Source organism: Geotrypetes seraphini, chromosome 15 (assembly GCF_902459505.1).
Source record: "Geotrypetes seraphini chromosome 15, aGeoSer1.1, whole genome shotgun sequence".
Lineage (NCBI taxonomy): Eukaryota > Metazoa > Chordata > Amphibia > Gymnophiona > Dermophiidae > Geotrypetes > Geotrypetes seraphini.
Window position 1 is genome coordinate 13,368,584 of NC_047098.1, and position 16,949 is coordinate 13,385,532.

General features: G+C 46.1%; 1 protein-coding gene across 10 annotated transcripts in view; it reads left to right on the forward strand.

Moving 5' to 3' along the window:
• The window catches only part of CHD5 (chromodomain helicase DNA binding protein 5), a 244,062-nt gene that overhangs the window by 163,082 nt on the left and 64,031 nt on the right, over positions 1-16,949 (forward strand). For 7 of the 10 annotated variants that reach the window (XM_033922353.1, XM_033922361.1, XM_033922357.1 and 4 more), the window contains 6 exons: positions 2,486-2,658; positions 3,729-3,918; positions 7,661-7,765; positions 10,965-11,053; positions 12,356-12,489; positions 16,288-16,432. In XM_033922353.1, coding sequence (XP_033778244.1) covers positions 2,486-2,658; positions 3,729-3,918; positions 7,661-7,765; positions 10,965-11,053; positions 12,356-12,489; positions 16,288-16,432 — 836 coding nt within the window. The remainder of the gene's footprint in view (positions 1-2,485; positions 2,659-3,728; positions 3,919-7,660; positions 7,766-10,964; positions 11,054-12,355; positions 12,490-16,287; positions 16,433-16,949) is intronic. The other 3 variants (XM_033922352.1, XM_033922354.1, XM_033922356.1) reach the window with 3 other exon arrangements.

Sequence of the window (16,949 nt, forward strand, 5' to 3'; positions counted from 1 at the left end):
TCTCTACTCAGGAGTAAGCATAATCCTCTTGTAATTCAGTTTCTAATACAAAGGGAGTGGCTCCTGCTAGGCGACAGTTAGTAGGTGCACAGAAGTATCAATGTCAAGTTCAGCATTAAACAAACAAGAAAAGACCTTGCTTTTGTCAGACCACAAGGTTAGCATTTCACCGTGCTCAACTAAGAGCTTTCCTACCTTGGCCATTCTGGTTCCTTGTCTATAATAGAGAATGACACGGTGAAAAAATTGGTCCCCGTCACCGCCCCGTCCCCGTCTCACCATCCCCGTCACCGCCCCGTCCCCGTCTCACCATCCCCGTCACCGCCCCGTCCCCGTCTCACCATCCTCTTCACCGCCCCGTCACCGCCACTGCCACCCCATTCACCGCCCCGTCACCGCCACTGCAATCCCATTCACTTTTCTTTATTTACGTATAAAGGAAACATTCTTTAAAACTTTAAAACTTAGTTAAATATTAGTTAATAACTATACAAAAACAAAACACGCAGAGAAAAAATTAATTAATATAAATTCCCTGACTTCCCTGCACTGTCCCCCCTTGAAGGTCTGTCCCCATCCTGAAAGCCTGATGCCCCCCCCCGACGTCCGATACATCCCTCCCCCCGAAGGACCGCCGACTCCCCAACAATATCGGGCCAGGAGGGAGCCCAAATCCTCCTGGCCACGGCGACCCCCTAACCCCACCCCGCACTACATTACGGGCAGGAGGGATCCCAGGCCCTCCTGCCCTCAACGCAAACCCCCCTCCCCCCAACGACCGCCCCCCCCAGCTTCAAAATGATGCCTGAAGTTACCTTGGGGGTTCTGAGCACTATTAATTTTAATTTATTACAGCACTCCAGAAATATTTTTCTAATTGTTTTAACTTGGAAAAGCGAACCAGGATTGTCTTAATGAAAGGCTTATGTTCTGCACTGCAGCCCTCCTGCCCTCGACGCAAACCCCCCTCCCCCCAACGACCGCCCCCCCCAGCCGACCCGTGACCCCCCTGGCGACCCCCACGACCCCCCTACCCCCCTTCCCCGTACCTTTGGTAGTTGGCCGGACAGACGGGAGCCAAAACCGCCTGTCCGGCAGGCAGCCAACGAAGGAATGAGGCCGGATTGGCCCATCCATCCTAAAGCTCCGCCTACTGGTGGGGCCTAAGGCGCGTGGGCCAATCAGAATAGGCCCTGGAGCCTTAGGTCCCACCTGGGGGCGCGGCCTAAGGCACATGGTCGGGTTGGGCCCATGTGCCTCAGGCCGCGCCCCCAGGTGGGACCTAAGGCTCCAGGGCCTATTCTGATTGGCCCACGCGCCTTAGGCCCCACCAGTAGGCGGAGCTTTAGGATGGATGGGCCAATCCGGCCTCATTCCTTCGTTGGCTGCCTGCCGGACAGGCGGGTTTGGCTCCCGTCTGTCCGGCCAACTACCAAAGGTACGGGGAAGGGGGGTGGGGGGGTCGTGGGGGTCGCCAGGGGGGTCGCGGGTCGGCTGGGGGGGCGGTCGGAGGTTCTTGGGGGGGGCGGTCGTTGGGGGGGAGGGGGGTTTGCGTCGAGGGCAGGAGGGCCTGGGATCCCTCCTGCCCGTAATGTAGTGCGGGGTGGGGTTAGGGGGTCGCCGTGGCCAGGAGGGTTTGGGCTCCCTTCTGGCCCGATATTGTCGGGAAGTCGGCGGTCCTTCGGGGTGGGGGTGCGAGTGGTCCTGCCGGGGGGGGGATGTATCGGACGTCGGGGAGTCGGCCGGGCAAGAGGGCTTGGGCTCCCTCTTGCTCCGATCGCGGGTGCGGGTGGGAGCGCGTGCGAGCGGTCGTTCGGGGTGGGGGTGCGAGCGGTCCTGCTGGGGGGGTGAATCGGGCGTCGGGCGGTAAATAGCGGTTCCTAGAAGGGGGTACATTGGCCCGCGGGGACAAACCTGTTCACCGTTTCCGCGGTCGGTGAATGGCCTTGTCCCCGTCACCGCAGCGACTGCTAGTTTTCTTCCCCGTTTTCGGCGGTGACCCGCGGCTTAAATGCGGTGGCCGCGGGTAAACCGTCACCGTGTCATTCTCTAGTCTATAACTCTGAAGGGCTGTTCCTTCCTGCTCTGGGCCTCCCTGTCTTGCTCCTGCTCTGGGTTTCTACTTTCCACTGGCTGAATCATACCCTCCTGGCTAAGCAGTCTAGAGCTAGGTCTCTCTTAAGGTAGACCTTTAGGTTTATTCGTCATACTCTGTTACATAGGCATAAAGCAGGTTTAAAGTCTGCATGTGGAAGAAATTTGCATGACTGTTGCCTGTGAACCACCTTCCCTGTGGATAAATGAATGGTCCTTGTTTCCTAGTCCAGTATGTCAGGCACATTTCATGGGCACTAAAATACACAAAAAGAATTGCATGAATGCAAACTTTTACGAAATTAATTTTAATTCATATTGCCGTTCTACTAGCGGCGATGAACCTGATATTACGTTTTTACAAATCTTCATTCCGTTTCGAACCCTTCAGGTGATAATAAAGATGTCGAGGACAGTAGCGTAATTCATTATGATGATGATGCTATCTCTAAGCTACTAGATCGGAACCAGGATGCCACGGACGACACAGAGCTCCAGAATATGAACGAGTATCTCAGCTCATTTAAAGTGGCCCAATACGTTGTCAGAGAAGAAGATGGAGTGGTAAAATATTTTATGTTTAGGTGTGGGGGATTTTCCCAAAATTTTAAAAGAATACTACTGTTCGTTTTGAAACGGCCATTTTGCTGTCTCAGGAGCTGTCCAGTCTGTAGTGCTGAACAGCAGTATTGGTCATTCTTGAGTAGAGGAAAATGGGGAAGGGTTGGCGTTTTTATATTCATCTGCATATCTCTGCAGCATGATGAATCCAACCTTCTAACGTCAGACTTACACTGGAATGTTGTTAACTTGTCTTGGATGTCCATGAGAAAACATGTTGTGGTTGACACCTGGAATGCCCTCCCAGAGGAGATTATTGCGGAATCGACCGTCCTAGGCTTCAAGAGCAAACTAGATGCATATCTCCTTAAGAGAGGCATATAAGGATATGGTGGACTATAAATTACGCCAGGTGTACACCTGGCAGGGCCTCCGCGTGTGCGGATCGCCGGACTTGATGGACCGAAGGTCTGATCCGGAGATGGCAGTTCTTATGTTCTTATGTTAGGTCATTGATTGAATTATGCAAGCTTGTGCATCTTGTAGGAAGGGAAGAAAGGAAGAAGGGAGAAAAGGAGAGCAGGGTGGAAGGCAGGGTACTTGAATATAAACCCTCCGGTTTATAATCGAGTCAACCTCTTTACCTCCTTTATGGGAGGGAAAAGGTTACCTTGGTTTATATGAGGGTTGATTTATAAGGGTTCTTAAAAACATTTCCGCCCTTTCGTATTTTTGCACTCAACCAAAAATATTCTTTACTGATGGCATTAAGAAGTTAGTAGGACGCTGGGCAAAATGTATCGCAAAACAGGGTGATTTTGTGGAAAAGTGATGTAATTTGTTTCTGAAATATTTAATAGTGTTTAAAAAAAATAAAAAAATGCAGAAACTTTTTGAAGATCCCTCATGCATTTGAGTATATACGATAATAATCATTAGAAAAAAATGCAGAAATTTATATTGGATAATGAGCGTGATAGACAGCCGTGAAAGTTAAGGGTATGATAGCTAGGGGATAAAACTCTGTGGTGCACATTCTTACTTCTTTTTTTTAAATGAATGGTTTATTTCAGGAGGAGGTTGAACGAGAGATTATAAAACAAGAGGAGAATGTAGATCCTGACTACTGGGAAAAACTGTTGCGTCATCACTATGAACAACAACAAGAAGATCTTGCCAGGAACCTTGGGAAAGGCAAAAGAATACGCAAACAGGTCAACTACAATGACACAACCCAAGAGGATCAAGGTACTATGTCTCTGAGTAAGAACATTATCACTTTTCTACCTCTCACATTGGCCAATGCAGTTAGTCTTTGCTTGTTGGGGAGGGTTATATTTTTTTATGGGCCTTAACTGGCGCTCATTTGCCTACATCAATACACCTAGCCAATGTAGGCACCTAACTTAATTGAGTAATAGGCTAAATCGGTGCTGATGATTGGCACCCAACACCTCTTAATTGCCACTAGTTGGATTGAATTGCAAGTTAGGTGCCTAACTTGGTAGGCGGGATTCTACAGCAGTTGGGTGCCTAGTGCAAAGCTCGTAGTTAAAAATGGGCATGATTGGGGGGCAGATCGTGAGTGTATTTTTGAGTTAGGCACCTAGGCGCAGGCATTTAGTCCAAGAAAACCCTGGCATAAATAGGGTACGCCTAAATGTTAATACACTTAGGGGCATATTCTATAAACGGCTCCCTACTGGCATCTAACTTAATTGGCAAAAGCCATTAAAGAATGATTTAAAAATCATATTAAAAATGTAGGTGCCTTCATCATGTCTACGGAAGCACCTTAGAATGCCTAAAGTCGAAGTAGGCGTGGTTAATGCCAGAAACAACACTAGGCGTTCTTAGGCACCTCCGTAGACGTCATTCACATCAAACATAGGCACCAGAAATGCAGGCCTTCAAAACCCTGGCCTCCATTTCCAGCAACTAACCCCCCTCTTTTGCAAAGGGGCGCTAAGCTTTTTAGCGCACGCTAAACGCTAATGCGCGCATCTTATCCCGTGGACGCGTTAGCGGTTAGAGCACGCGTTGATTTAGCGTGTGCTAAATCCGCGCTAAAACGCTTAGTGCCCCTTTGTAAAAGAGGGCCTGAGTTTGAAGTAGCCGCGATTCCACAAGCGGCGCTGTTGTGGGATTGACACGTGATCGGCGGCTGTTTTTGTAGGCAACTGCCGATATTGGTGCCATTTGTAGAATCCAGCCCACTTAGGGCTCCTTTTACGAAGGCGCGGGAGCGGTTCAACGTGCGTAACACCGTGCGCTAAACCGCCGGCTGCGCTAGCCGCTACCGCCTCCTCTTGAGCAGGCGGTAGTTTTTAGGCTAGCGCAGGGCTTAGCGTGTGATGAAAAGTCACGCGCGCTGAAGCTGCTACCGCGGCTTCGTAAAAGGAGCCCTTCGGTAGTCCTATGCATGATTCTATAATGGGCGCCTATAGAATCGGGCTTAGCGCTGCAGTAGTCAGCATCAGTTTATAGAATCAGAACCCTTGGTACCAGAGCTTGCTTTCACCCTACTCATGTCAAAGCAGGAATTATTTAGGTATACCTAATAATTTCTGCTGTTGATTTAAGCTGCCAAATGGTGAGTCAAGAAGCTTAAATTGGAGCTGTTAATGATTATATCCACTATAACGGGAGCTATGCATGGGGAAAGCATTTCTATAGAGTACAAAACAATGGGGTCCTTTTATTAAGGTGCACAAACTGATTTAGAAAATTGTTAAAGACTCAGCTCTTTGATAGGCTGGTATCTTAATGCATTCTGCTTCATTTTTTCAATCAAGTTCCTTAGATTCAACTTGATGCATTTGACCTGTTCTATGTATTACTTCTTTCCCTGCCATTATATTGTAAATGCTTTCTGTCTTTATCTGTTTTTAAGTAAATTATTCTAATTTGTATTTTAGCTGTATCCCATGTATTAGCTCACTTTGTTGTGAACCGCCTACAACTTTTTCGGGATGGCGGTATATAAGAATAAAATTATTATTATTCTTTGAGATTCTGTATGGAATGTTGCTACTCTTTGGGATTCTAGAATCTTGTTACTCTCTGGGATTCCGGAATCTTGCTATTCTTTGAGATTCTGTATGGAATGTTGCTACTCTTTGGGATTCTAGAATCTTGTTACTCTCTGGGATTCCGGAATCTTGCTATTCTTTGAGATTCTGTATGGAATGTTGCTACTCTTTGAGATTCTAGAATCTTGTTACTCTCTGGGATTCTGGAATCTTAATAGGCTGGTATCTTAATGCATTCTGCTTCATTTTTTTCAGTCAAGTTCCTTACATTCAGCTTGATGTATTTGATCGGTTCTATGTATTACTTCTTTCCCTGCCGTGTCGGTATTTTCTGCATTATATTGTAAATGCTTTCTTTCTTTATCTGTTTTTAAGTCCATTATTCTAATTTGTATTTTATCTGTATCCCATGTATTAGCTCACCTTGTTGTGAACCGCCTAGAACTTTTTTGGGATGGCGGTATATAAGAATAAAATTATTATTATTATTTAGCGCATGCTAAATCGGTCAGCGTACCTTAATAGAAGGACCCCAATATTATTCCTTGAACGATGCTTTTGCATTTCACGTTCATGTCTGAAGCCGGGATTATTTGTGCTAAATTTATTAAGGTATAATTTGGGGGAAAAGCAGGAGACTTGGCTGGGTGTATTCTTGTTAAATTAAGTAAAAGCAAAAGTAGTCCCTCACGATCAAGATGACAGGGACAGATCTGTGGTGATAATTTAATGTAATTTGAACATTTGTATTCCACATATCGAATTAATGTTCTAGGCGAATTATAACAATAGCAATATGGTCTATGCCAGGGGTAGATCAACCCAATAAGGAAACTTCTAGAAATGTCCAATAGATATAAACACCAGTTAATGAGGACCAAACTGTATTAAATGGATTTTTCCGCTAGACCTCAAACACCCAAGGTACTACTTAGTATTTCGATTCGTATCCTTACTGGGGTGGTGTTTTCATCATTGGTCTTAGCAAGTAGCATGTGCAAAAAATTTTTTATATCAATTCATTTTCTTTTCTGGCTCTGCATAAATTATAAAGTGCATAGAGTGCTATAAAGTGCTGTAAAGTGCTATAAAGTGCTGTAAAGGAATATATACTGAGGGTTCTAAGTTGAGACAGAGGTTCATAGAAAACACCAGTTCAGTTTGATATATAATACCTGAGCATTTCACAGTACAAAACCCAAAACAGCCAAAAAATACTAATGGAGCCATATCCTTCTTATAATAATAATAATAATAACAGCTTATATACCGCAATACCGTGAAGTTCTATGCGGTTTACAAAGATTAAGCAAAGGTACAAATTGATTAAGAGGGGAGGAAGAAAGAGGGTTAATAGGACAGGAAACCCATTTTTGAGGAGAGAGTGATCAATAGAACAAGTTAATCGCTGTAGAGGGGAGAGAGAAGAGAGGATCAGTTGTCTAGATACTTTAGGAACAGGTGTGTTTTCAGACGTTTCCTAAATTCCTCATTTCTTATCTCCTTGAAAATTTGTATTGAATAAAGGGCAGTCTTATAAGCCTTCCCTTTCCCATTTGGAATCTGATAAAGAACAAGAGCCAAAAGTTGAACTTGGTTTTTCCCCTTTGTACTTTAAGGACAGGTTAAAATTTTAAAAGGAATATACGATGCCTAATTAGATTTACGGAACTGCCCAGATGTATGTAAGGGAAGACTAGAAAAGAACGAATGCCATTTATATTAACTGCAGCTAATGTACTGTTTATAAATAATGTATAAATGCCTAGGACGAGGAGCCTAATGCATTCCCGTCAAGAAACAAGATCGTTAGACAAGGCCGTAGTTCAGAAGGCCAGACAAACAAATTGTTCCGATATCTGCCCTGTCGCATAGCGAAGTAAAAGTGATCCATTGTCTTTCCTTGCTGAAGTCTTTCTCGCCCCCGAAGGCCCATTTCAACACGTGTTTGCATTATTGCTTCTGCTCTGCAGAGTGGCAGGATGAGCTCTCTGACAACCAGTCAGAATACTCCATCGGCTCAGAAGACGAAGACGAAGACTTTGAGGAAAGACCTGAAGGGCAGAGTGAGTTGAGAGATAAGTCTACCATCTATTCCATGTTTGTCTCTGGAGGTGGACTCCAGTTTGTGGAGTCTGAGGTATCTTTTGATATACCAGGTTCAGGTCATTCTGTAAGTATAACTTTTAGGTTTTTATTTTATAAGTATCTGTGGTCTGTCAGAAGAAGGGATCTCTCTAGGTACAATGACATTTTTGGATAACTCTTATGCTGGACCAGTAAAATTCATCAAACCTACAAAGAATCCAGAACTAAAACACAGTGTTACAAACAAATTTGCAAGGTGCAATGAATGGACTGTATAATACTTGGATTAAACAGTCCCCAAATTCTGATTAGCAGTCATTGACTCTTCCCATGCACGGAAGGCAGAATGAGGTGGGGCCCCCACGTAATCTCTTCAACTAAAATGCGTGGGAGGGGGGGGGGCAGATGTTGACTTTTTTGGTCCCTCCAACTCAAAATGTGTCTCACATTCCATGATAATTTGGATAACTGTCTGTGGCTGAGCTTTTGGCAGTTCTCAGTGGTGATTATTATAAGATCATAAATAGATTAAATTCTAGCTAGACAGAGAAAGACAGAGCGAAACAAAATCTGTTCACTCCCTTCTTAAGGACCATTGTAATAACCCATAAAAAATTTGCGGGTTAGCAGCCATTTTGCATGACATGCAAACAAATTTCTTATATGTTGCTATAGCTGGGAATTTTTTACATTCCTGGCCATAGCAACATGTGAAAAAGAAAAGAAAAAGAGAGAATCCCTTGCCTAACATTCCTCAAGCTTTACTGGCCTAGTGGTTCCCTAAAATCGCTCTCTCCAGCTCTGTTCTGGGTCAATAATTTAAAAATATAAAAGACATGCCCTGCCCCCATTGTTTTGAAGGCCTACCCCTTGAACTTCCTAATCTTACATCTCCCCAAGAACCCTTTTGCCCTCCCCAGTGGCTCCCCCATAGGGAGTAGGTAGGATACTCCCTTGTTTCTGCCTCAGACTCTGACATTTTCCAAAATGGTGACACTTAGCCCCTAGAAGTATGACAGAATGTCTTCCAATAAAGAGATACAAAAACTTACAACAAAGATGGCCCCTTATTTCACATTTTAACTTTTCTAAAATGCTAGTGTTTTTGTGCTGTGTAATGCACAAAGTACTTTTTGCAAAAAAAAAAAAAAAAGTTGCAGTTAAGTACATTATGGCTTAAATTTTAATAAGGTGTTACTAGCAAAGTTTCCAGGGTAATTAGAGTCATCCCTTTCAAACTAAGCTCTAGAATTCAGACTCCAGATTCCAAAAAGCTTCTGATGAAGTTCCTTTCAAAACCTCATTCTGGGACCTGATCAGTCACTGAGCCCTGCTCTGTTATGTTGCATAGCTAAATTTGGATTCCCTGCTCAGGTTTTCTCCAGGGCTAGTTGGGAGCAGTGTTCATAGCACCTCAGAGAAGAGGAATCCCACCTGTTGCTCAACAGTTTCACCTACTGGCCAATGCACTTTACCAGGCTTTACTATGCCAGTGGCACTGTCACTACAATGGCTGAGTTTTTGGGAATTATAAATGGAAGGGGGAAGGGAAACCCCAGATAATTGAAAATGAAGGCTTGCAGTACTGTAACCTAATAGGGATCATTTTCAAATGAGATGGAAGCCCAAAGGGGCAGAAGGAAGCTGCCAGGCAAAATCTTCCCACCAACTAGAGAATGACACGGGAACAAATTTTCCCTGTCCCCGCGGGGATTCATTTTCACGTCCCGTCCCCATGAGTTCTTTTCCTGTCCCTGCTCCATCCCTGCAAGGTCTGTCCTCATCTGCATAAGCCTCACACACTTTCAAATCCTAAGTAGCAACATTCTAGAGCTCAGATTGTGATGTCATAATGCCTCATTCCACCAATGCCTAAGCTCCGTCCTCATCTGCACAAGACTCAAGGGCTTCAAGGTAAAATAACACTATTCGCCGATGACGCCAAACTATGTAATATAGTAAGTGAATGCAGTTTACAGAATTATATGGCGCAGGACCTGCTTACATTGGAAAGTTGGTCCTCAACCTGGCAGCTAGGCTTCAATGCTAAGAAATGTAAGGTCATGCACCTCGGAAGCGGAAATCCATGCAGGACGTACTTCTTGAACGGAGAAACTTTAACTAGGACTTCAGCAGAATGAGATTTAGGAGTAATCATCAGTGCAGACATGAAAACTGCCAATCAAGTGGAGAAAGCTTCATCTAAGGCAAGGCAGATATTGGGTTGTATCAATAGAAGTTTCGTCAGCCGAAAGCCCGTTCTACAGGGCCATGGTGAGACCTCATCTGGAGTACTGTGTGCAATTCTGGAGGCCACATTACAGTAAAGATGTGCGCAGAATTGAATCGGTTCAGCGGACGACCACCAGGATGATCTCGGGGCTCAAGGGTCTCTCGTACGAAGAGAGACTGAACAAATTGCAGCTCTACACTCTCGAGGAACGTAGGTAGAGGGGAGACATGATCGAAACATTTAAGTACCTCACGGGACTTGTCGAAGTGGAAGATGATATTTTCTTTCTCATGGGACCCTCGGCCACAAGAGGGCACCCGCTCAAACTCAGGGGCGGAAAATTTCATGGCGACACCAGAAAGTATTTCTTCACAGAGAGAGTGGTTGATCATTGGAACAAGTTTCCAGTGCAGGTGATCGAGGCAGACAGCGTGCCAGACTTTAAGAATAAATGGGATACCCATGTGGAATACCTACGAGGGTCAAGATAAGGAAATTGGGTCATTAGGGCATAGACAGGGGGTGGGTAAGCAGAGTGGGCAGACTTGATGGGCTGTAGCCCTTTTCTGCCGTCATTTTCTATGTTTCTATGTTTAAAATCATAAGTGTTCGAGGCTTGTGCGGTTAAGGCAGAGCTTACAGGAATGCGGCAGGGACAGGGACAGCAACAGCAACAAAACTCGTGGGAACGGGACGGGGAAATTGAGTTCCTGCGGGGATGGGGACAAATCTGTCCCTGTGTTATTCTCTAACACCAACCCATTCTAACATACGAGTATATGGAGCACATTTACCAGTCAGATGAAGCTGTACAGTAATTACTTTGTAATGGCTTCATAGTGTCTTATTTTTTTTAAGAGATGTCTGTGCCCTTTTAGAACTCATTAGGACAAAATTCTTGAGATGCCAGCAGTAAATTATTGACTCTGTTTTATCTGAGTGTATGTATTTTCTAGGCGGTAGAAGGCAATCTAAAAGGCAATTGAAAAGTGACCGGGACAAACCACTTCCTCCTCTACTGGCAAGAGTTGGCGGGAATATTGAGGTAAGGTTTCCCAGCCCTAATACCTCACTGTTTATTGTTGTTCTTAGAGATGGTACATGCACCACATGATAGGTAGCCCATGTGTTAGCACTCACTATGTTCCACATTTATTGCAAATAATTAGACGTTTTTACGCTGGCAAAATGCTTATTTATCTGCATGAAAACACAGTTTGATTAATGTCCCCCTTTAAAGTAAAGTAGGTGGAATTAGATCTGAAGAGGGGACACACATTCAGCGTTTTCATTTTCAAATGCCTGATGCATATTTTCCATGGCATATTTTGCACCTGCGCCTATCCCATGCAGATGCAAAGCACAAGGGCACAAAGATTACTTGCAGTGTTCATGCAACCCAGATTTTCAAAGGGGGGGAGGGTGGGAGACTAGCCTAGTCTTGCAGGCTAGCCTGGCTTGCTAGGAGTAATTAGCACAGAAAACACTTTTCATAGAAACAAAAACACTTTGCTTTATTGTTTGCCTCACACCAATCAAAGAATATAGCCATGGCTTACCTCAGCCAGCTGCTACAGGTTCAATCTGTTTTCCCAAGGCCTCCGCCAATATATAGGGAAAACTTGAGAATTCCTCTTTCTCTCTTGGGGACCTCTCTAGAATAAACCCAGTCTGGGTAGAAATACCTCTCTCTTGTAAGTCCCGTCCCTGTGACTCAACACTGATCTCCATAGCCCAGTGCATTCTGGGACCTGTAGTTCCACGTTTGATTAGCACCTCCTACTGCGTGGGGGCATAATATTTGCATGGGGGAGGGTAAATCCCTTAATCTGTCACAGGGGGGTTTCATCACTGCCCTCCCCATTCTTTAAGGAGCAAATTCTATAAATGGTGTCCCAATTGTAGGCATGGGCAGACATCTTACCACTATCTAACCAGCCAATCGGGACACATATATTTTTATAAAAAATATCCCGAGGCAGGCAGCCTACATTGTAGGCTTTTTTGTGAACCTAGGAAGATGCTTAGGGCCGCCTAAGTTCATCCAAGACTAGGCGTGAGTGAGATTTCACCTAGAAGTGGCTTTAGGCAAGTTTAGGCGGCCCTAGGCATCACCCTGAAATGTAGGCTAGCAAAACGCTGGCCTACATTTCAAATAGACGTGGCAACTGAACTCATCACAGCAAGGGAATCTCCCTCTTGCGATCAGTTTAGGTGGCTGCTAAGACAGGGCATCCTATAAAGAATCCAGCCCTAAGTGTCTGCAGATATTGAGTTTCTAATCCCGTTACTCAAGATTGTAGCTCTAGAACATGAGAGGCCCACAAGACATCTCTCCTTTTCTCAGGTTCTTGGATTCAATGCTAGACAACGCAAGGCATTCTTGAACGCCATCATGCGCTGGGGCATGCCTCCCCAGGATGCCTTTAATTCCCACTGGCTGGTTCGAGACCTGAGAGGAAAAAGTGAGAAAGAGTTTAGGTAATTTTTTTTTTTTCCAAAAAGCATCGTTTTGCCACTAGGAAATGCTCATTAGATAAATTAAGTATGTACCGTATTTTCACGCATATAACGCGCGCGTTATACACGATTTTACAAACCGAGTATAACTATGTGTGTTATATGTGTGAGCGCGTTATACATTTTTTTTTTTTCTCATTGCGATCCGGCATCCCCCCTTTGAACCGACATCCTCCCCCCCGCTCGTGTCACCCCCCCCTCCCCCGCGATCCTACATCCCCCCGCACTGCAAAAACATCACTTACCCGATTGGGCACCGGCACCAGCACCAATGCACAGGACGTGCCAGTGCCAGTGCCCGAAGATCCTCCCTCGCCTGGGCTGGGCTGGGCTGGGCGGTGCGAGGGAGATCCTCACTCTTCCCTGTACTGGGATGGTCTGGGCTTTGAGCATTTGCGCATGCTCAAAGCCTTCTGGTCTCGCTCTCTCCGAGATTCTCAGATTCAGAATCTCGGAGAGAGCGAGACCAGAAGGCTTTGAGCATGCGCAAATGCTCAAAGCCCAGACCAGCCCAGCACAGGGAAGAGGGAGGATCTCCCTCGCACTTCCCAGCCCAGCCCAGGCGAGGGAGGATCTTCGGGCACTGGCACTGGCACGTCCTGTGCATTGGTGCTGGTGCCGGTGCCCGATCGGGTAAGCGATGTCTTTGCGGTGCTGGGGGGGATGTAGTATCGTGGGGGGGGGGGGGGAGGATGCCGGTTCGCAGGCCAGAAGAGGGAGTAAGCGGGGGTGGTGGGAGGAGGTTATAGCAGCATGCGCGGTATACGCGTGTGCGTGCTATATAGATTTTTTTTTACATCAATGCTTTGTTGCCGCGAGCTCTACGCGTATGCGTGTTATATACGTATGCGCGTTATATGCGTGAAAATACGGTATATGTTTTGTGTTTAAGGAAATTTTTCTATACCGCTCTGACAAACAGGTCAGAGTGGTTTACAACAAAATTTTTTCCTAAAAGAACAGAAAAGAAGGGCCTGTCTGAAAAATGGCAGGGTAAATGCAATCATACCTTCATACGGGTAAAGCAAACAAAGAGAATCTGTTAGCTCTTTAGTAAAAGGGCCCCTTAGTTATTTTTGTGTGTAGCAATTATGCAGAAACCAACACACAATAAATCCCTTGATACTCGTTTGCCTGGAAATGTGCATTCATGACCCCGGCGCATATATCATTTACCTCCTTAGCACACAGTGGATTAAATTCTATGTATGGTGCTGAAAAGTCAGACTCAAATATATATACGCTAAGTGGTATTCTATAAATGACACTCCAAGTTTGATGCCATTTATAGAATGTGCTTAGGTTCATATTCTATAAACCAGGGATCTCAAAGTCCCTCCTCGAGGGCCGCAATCCAGTCGGGTTTTCAGGATTTCCCCAATGAATATGCATTGAAAGCAGTGCATGCACATAGATCTCATGCATGTTCATGGGGGAAATCCTGAAAACCCGACTGGATTGCGGCCCTCAAGGAGGGACTTTGAGATCCCTGTCCTACAGCAATAGACATGGGTAACTCCGGTCCTCGAGGGCCGTAATCCAGTCGGGTTTTCAGGATTTCCCCCATGAATATGCATTGAAAGCAGTGCATGCACATAGATCTCATGCATGTTCATGGGGGAAATCCTGAAAACCCGACTGGATTGCGGCCCTCAAGGAGAGACTTTGACACCCCTGCTATAAATGGTATCTTAAGTTATTCGCCAGTAGGCCCCCTACCAGCGCCTGACTTAGTCAGTAAAAGTCAATTAAAACTGTTTTAAATCTTTAAAAAAAATGTAGGCCTAGAAAAAAAGTTTCTTCATTGCGTCTATGGAGGCGCTTTATAACGCCTAACGCCACTTTAGGCATGGCTAAGGCCGGAAGTGCCGTTAGGCTTCGTAAAGCGCCTCCATAGACACGATTTCACATGAAAGGTAGGCGCACAGAAATGTAGGCCTTTATAACGCCAGCCTATATTTCTGGCACCTACCTTCCACGAAGCTGCGATTCTAGAAACATCCTTGTCGCTTGATGGACACGCGATCGGCGGCTGTTTTCGAAGTGGCTGACGACAATGGCGCTTAGTGCTGGATCCATAGCAAAATTTAGGCGTGGGGATTTACAACAACTGAAACCTGGCGTAAATAAATCCCCGTGGCTAACTTTGGTGTGGATCAGGGGTATTCTGCAATAGTTGGAATGCCCACAACTCGCCCATTCCCCTCCCATGGCTACAAAAAATGTGTTGGTGAACCAAAGTACTGTATTTTTCGGACCATAAGACGCACCGGCCCATAAGATGCACCCATCTGTAGAGGAGTTAAAACCAAGAAAAAAAAATTTTGGTTTAGAATTTTTTTCTTCTTGGTTTTTCCTCCTTTACACGTAGAGCATCTGGTGCATCTGGTGCTGGGAAGCCCAAAGCCACCCAAAGCCTGAAGCCGCCCGCAGCCCAAAGCTGCCAGAAGCCGCCCGAAGTCACCAGAAGCCGCCCTCATCCACCCAAAGCCCGCAGCCACCCGAAGCCACCTACAGCTCCCCCCCTCCCCCCGGGTACCTTTTTTAGTGGCGGTGGTCCAGCACAGTCTCCGGGACGGCTGCCTGTGTCTTAGAAGAGTGACGTAAAGCGCAGGAGGCCGACCTTTGCACTTCCTGCCTGGTCGTGCCGTTCTGTGATTGGCTGCAGTCAGTGACTGACCAGGCAGGAAGTGCAAAGGTTGCTCTCCTGCGTTCTGCTTCGCTCTTCTAAGACACAGACAACCGTCCAGGAGACCGCGCTGGACCACCACCACTAAAAAAGGTACCGGGGGGCGCAGTGTATTTGGTCCATAAGACACACACCCTTTTCCACCCCCTTTTTTGGAGGTGGAAAAAGTGCATCTTATGGTCCGAAAAATATGGTATTTCCTGAGACCAATGAATAAAAAACAAATTTTAATAAAAACGTACCAAATCTATAAAGACCCGACACAGGCTATGATTCGGCGGGGTTACTGCCTGCCTCAGGGGCAGTGGTGTAGTAAGGGGTTCAGTCCACCCCAGGTGCATTCTTGATAGTGATGCCGGCACCCGTCCTTCTCTCCACCCCCACCCCACCCCCGCTTCTTCCCAACCCCCCCTGCTGCGCGCATGTGCGTCCCTTCCCTTCCCTAGTACCTCTTTAATTTTCCCTACGTGAGCAGCATGTCGAACATACTGCCCGCATCGGTGTCACCTCTCTCTGATGTCATTTCCGGGCCCTGCACCTAGGAAGTGGCATCGGAGGGATAACCAACGCGACGCGGTCAGCAAGTTCATGAGGATGCTCCCGCCTGGAAAATTAAAAAGGTAGAGGGGAAGGGAAGGGGGGCGCGTGCACGGCAGGGGGAGGAGCGGGGGTGGACAAGAGGGTCGGGGGAAGGGGCGCCCCGCACCCTCGCTACGCCACTGCTCAGGGGTCAAACAATATTCTGTTAGATGTGTAAATAAGCGTGAGAGGTGCAATTTTAACAATGGCCAACGTAAAACAGCCATTAGAAATCGCCTAGAGATATCTTTCAACAGCGTCAGTGAGTCAAAATAACAAAAGCTTGCCTGGTCGATGAATATTATCAAATAAGACGTAGCTAGTGATTTTCAGCACTTAAATCAACGGTTATTACTTCCAAAGACTGCGAAGTAAACCAAAAATTAAGATGTTTAACAGAAAGTCACCTTCCGAAGATACAAAGGCCACTGAACAGGAGACATGATCCGTGGAGACAGAATAACACAAATGAACGTCTTCCTGTCTGCCAGGGCTTACGTGTCGCTGTTTATGAGACATCTATGTGAACCTGGAGCTGATGGCGCAGAAACCTTTGCAGACGGGGTCCCTCGGGAGGGACTTTCCCGGCAGCATGTCCTCACCAGGATCGGAGTGATGTCCCTTGTTCGGAAGAAGGTGGGTGAGTAACAGTCGGTTTCAGGTATGTTCCATGCCCCAGAGACTCGCAAAAGGCAGTTATGGCTTATGCTGTGATTTTAGTCACTGTTATGTTTGATCGCAAATTGGCGAAACCGAGCCGCGATTGAGATTCATGGCATGTAAGACTGAAACTTTACTTTGGATTTGTGCTCATTACTCTACTATATGTGGTTCTCATGATGTCATGGTAATGTGTAGGTCCAACATAAAAAAAGGCCATCAAATTGTCCTTCAAGTTGGGTGACTGTGTCCCTTCCTCACTCCTTTTTTGTCTCGAACAATAAGACTCAACATGGTCTGTTTTTTGTGCGGACGTAGCCTTCCTCAGGAGTCCATGTATCATAAGAACATAAGAATTGCGGCTGCTGGGCCAGACCCGTGATCCATCATGCCCAGCAGAATGCTCACGTGGCGGCCCTCAGGTCAAAGACCAGTGCTCTAAATGAGTCCAGCCTCACCTGTGAACGTCCCGGTTTAGCAGGAACTTCGTCAG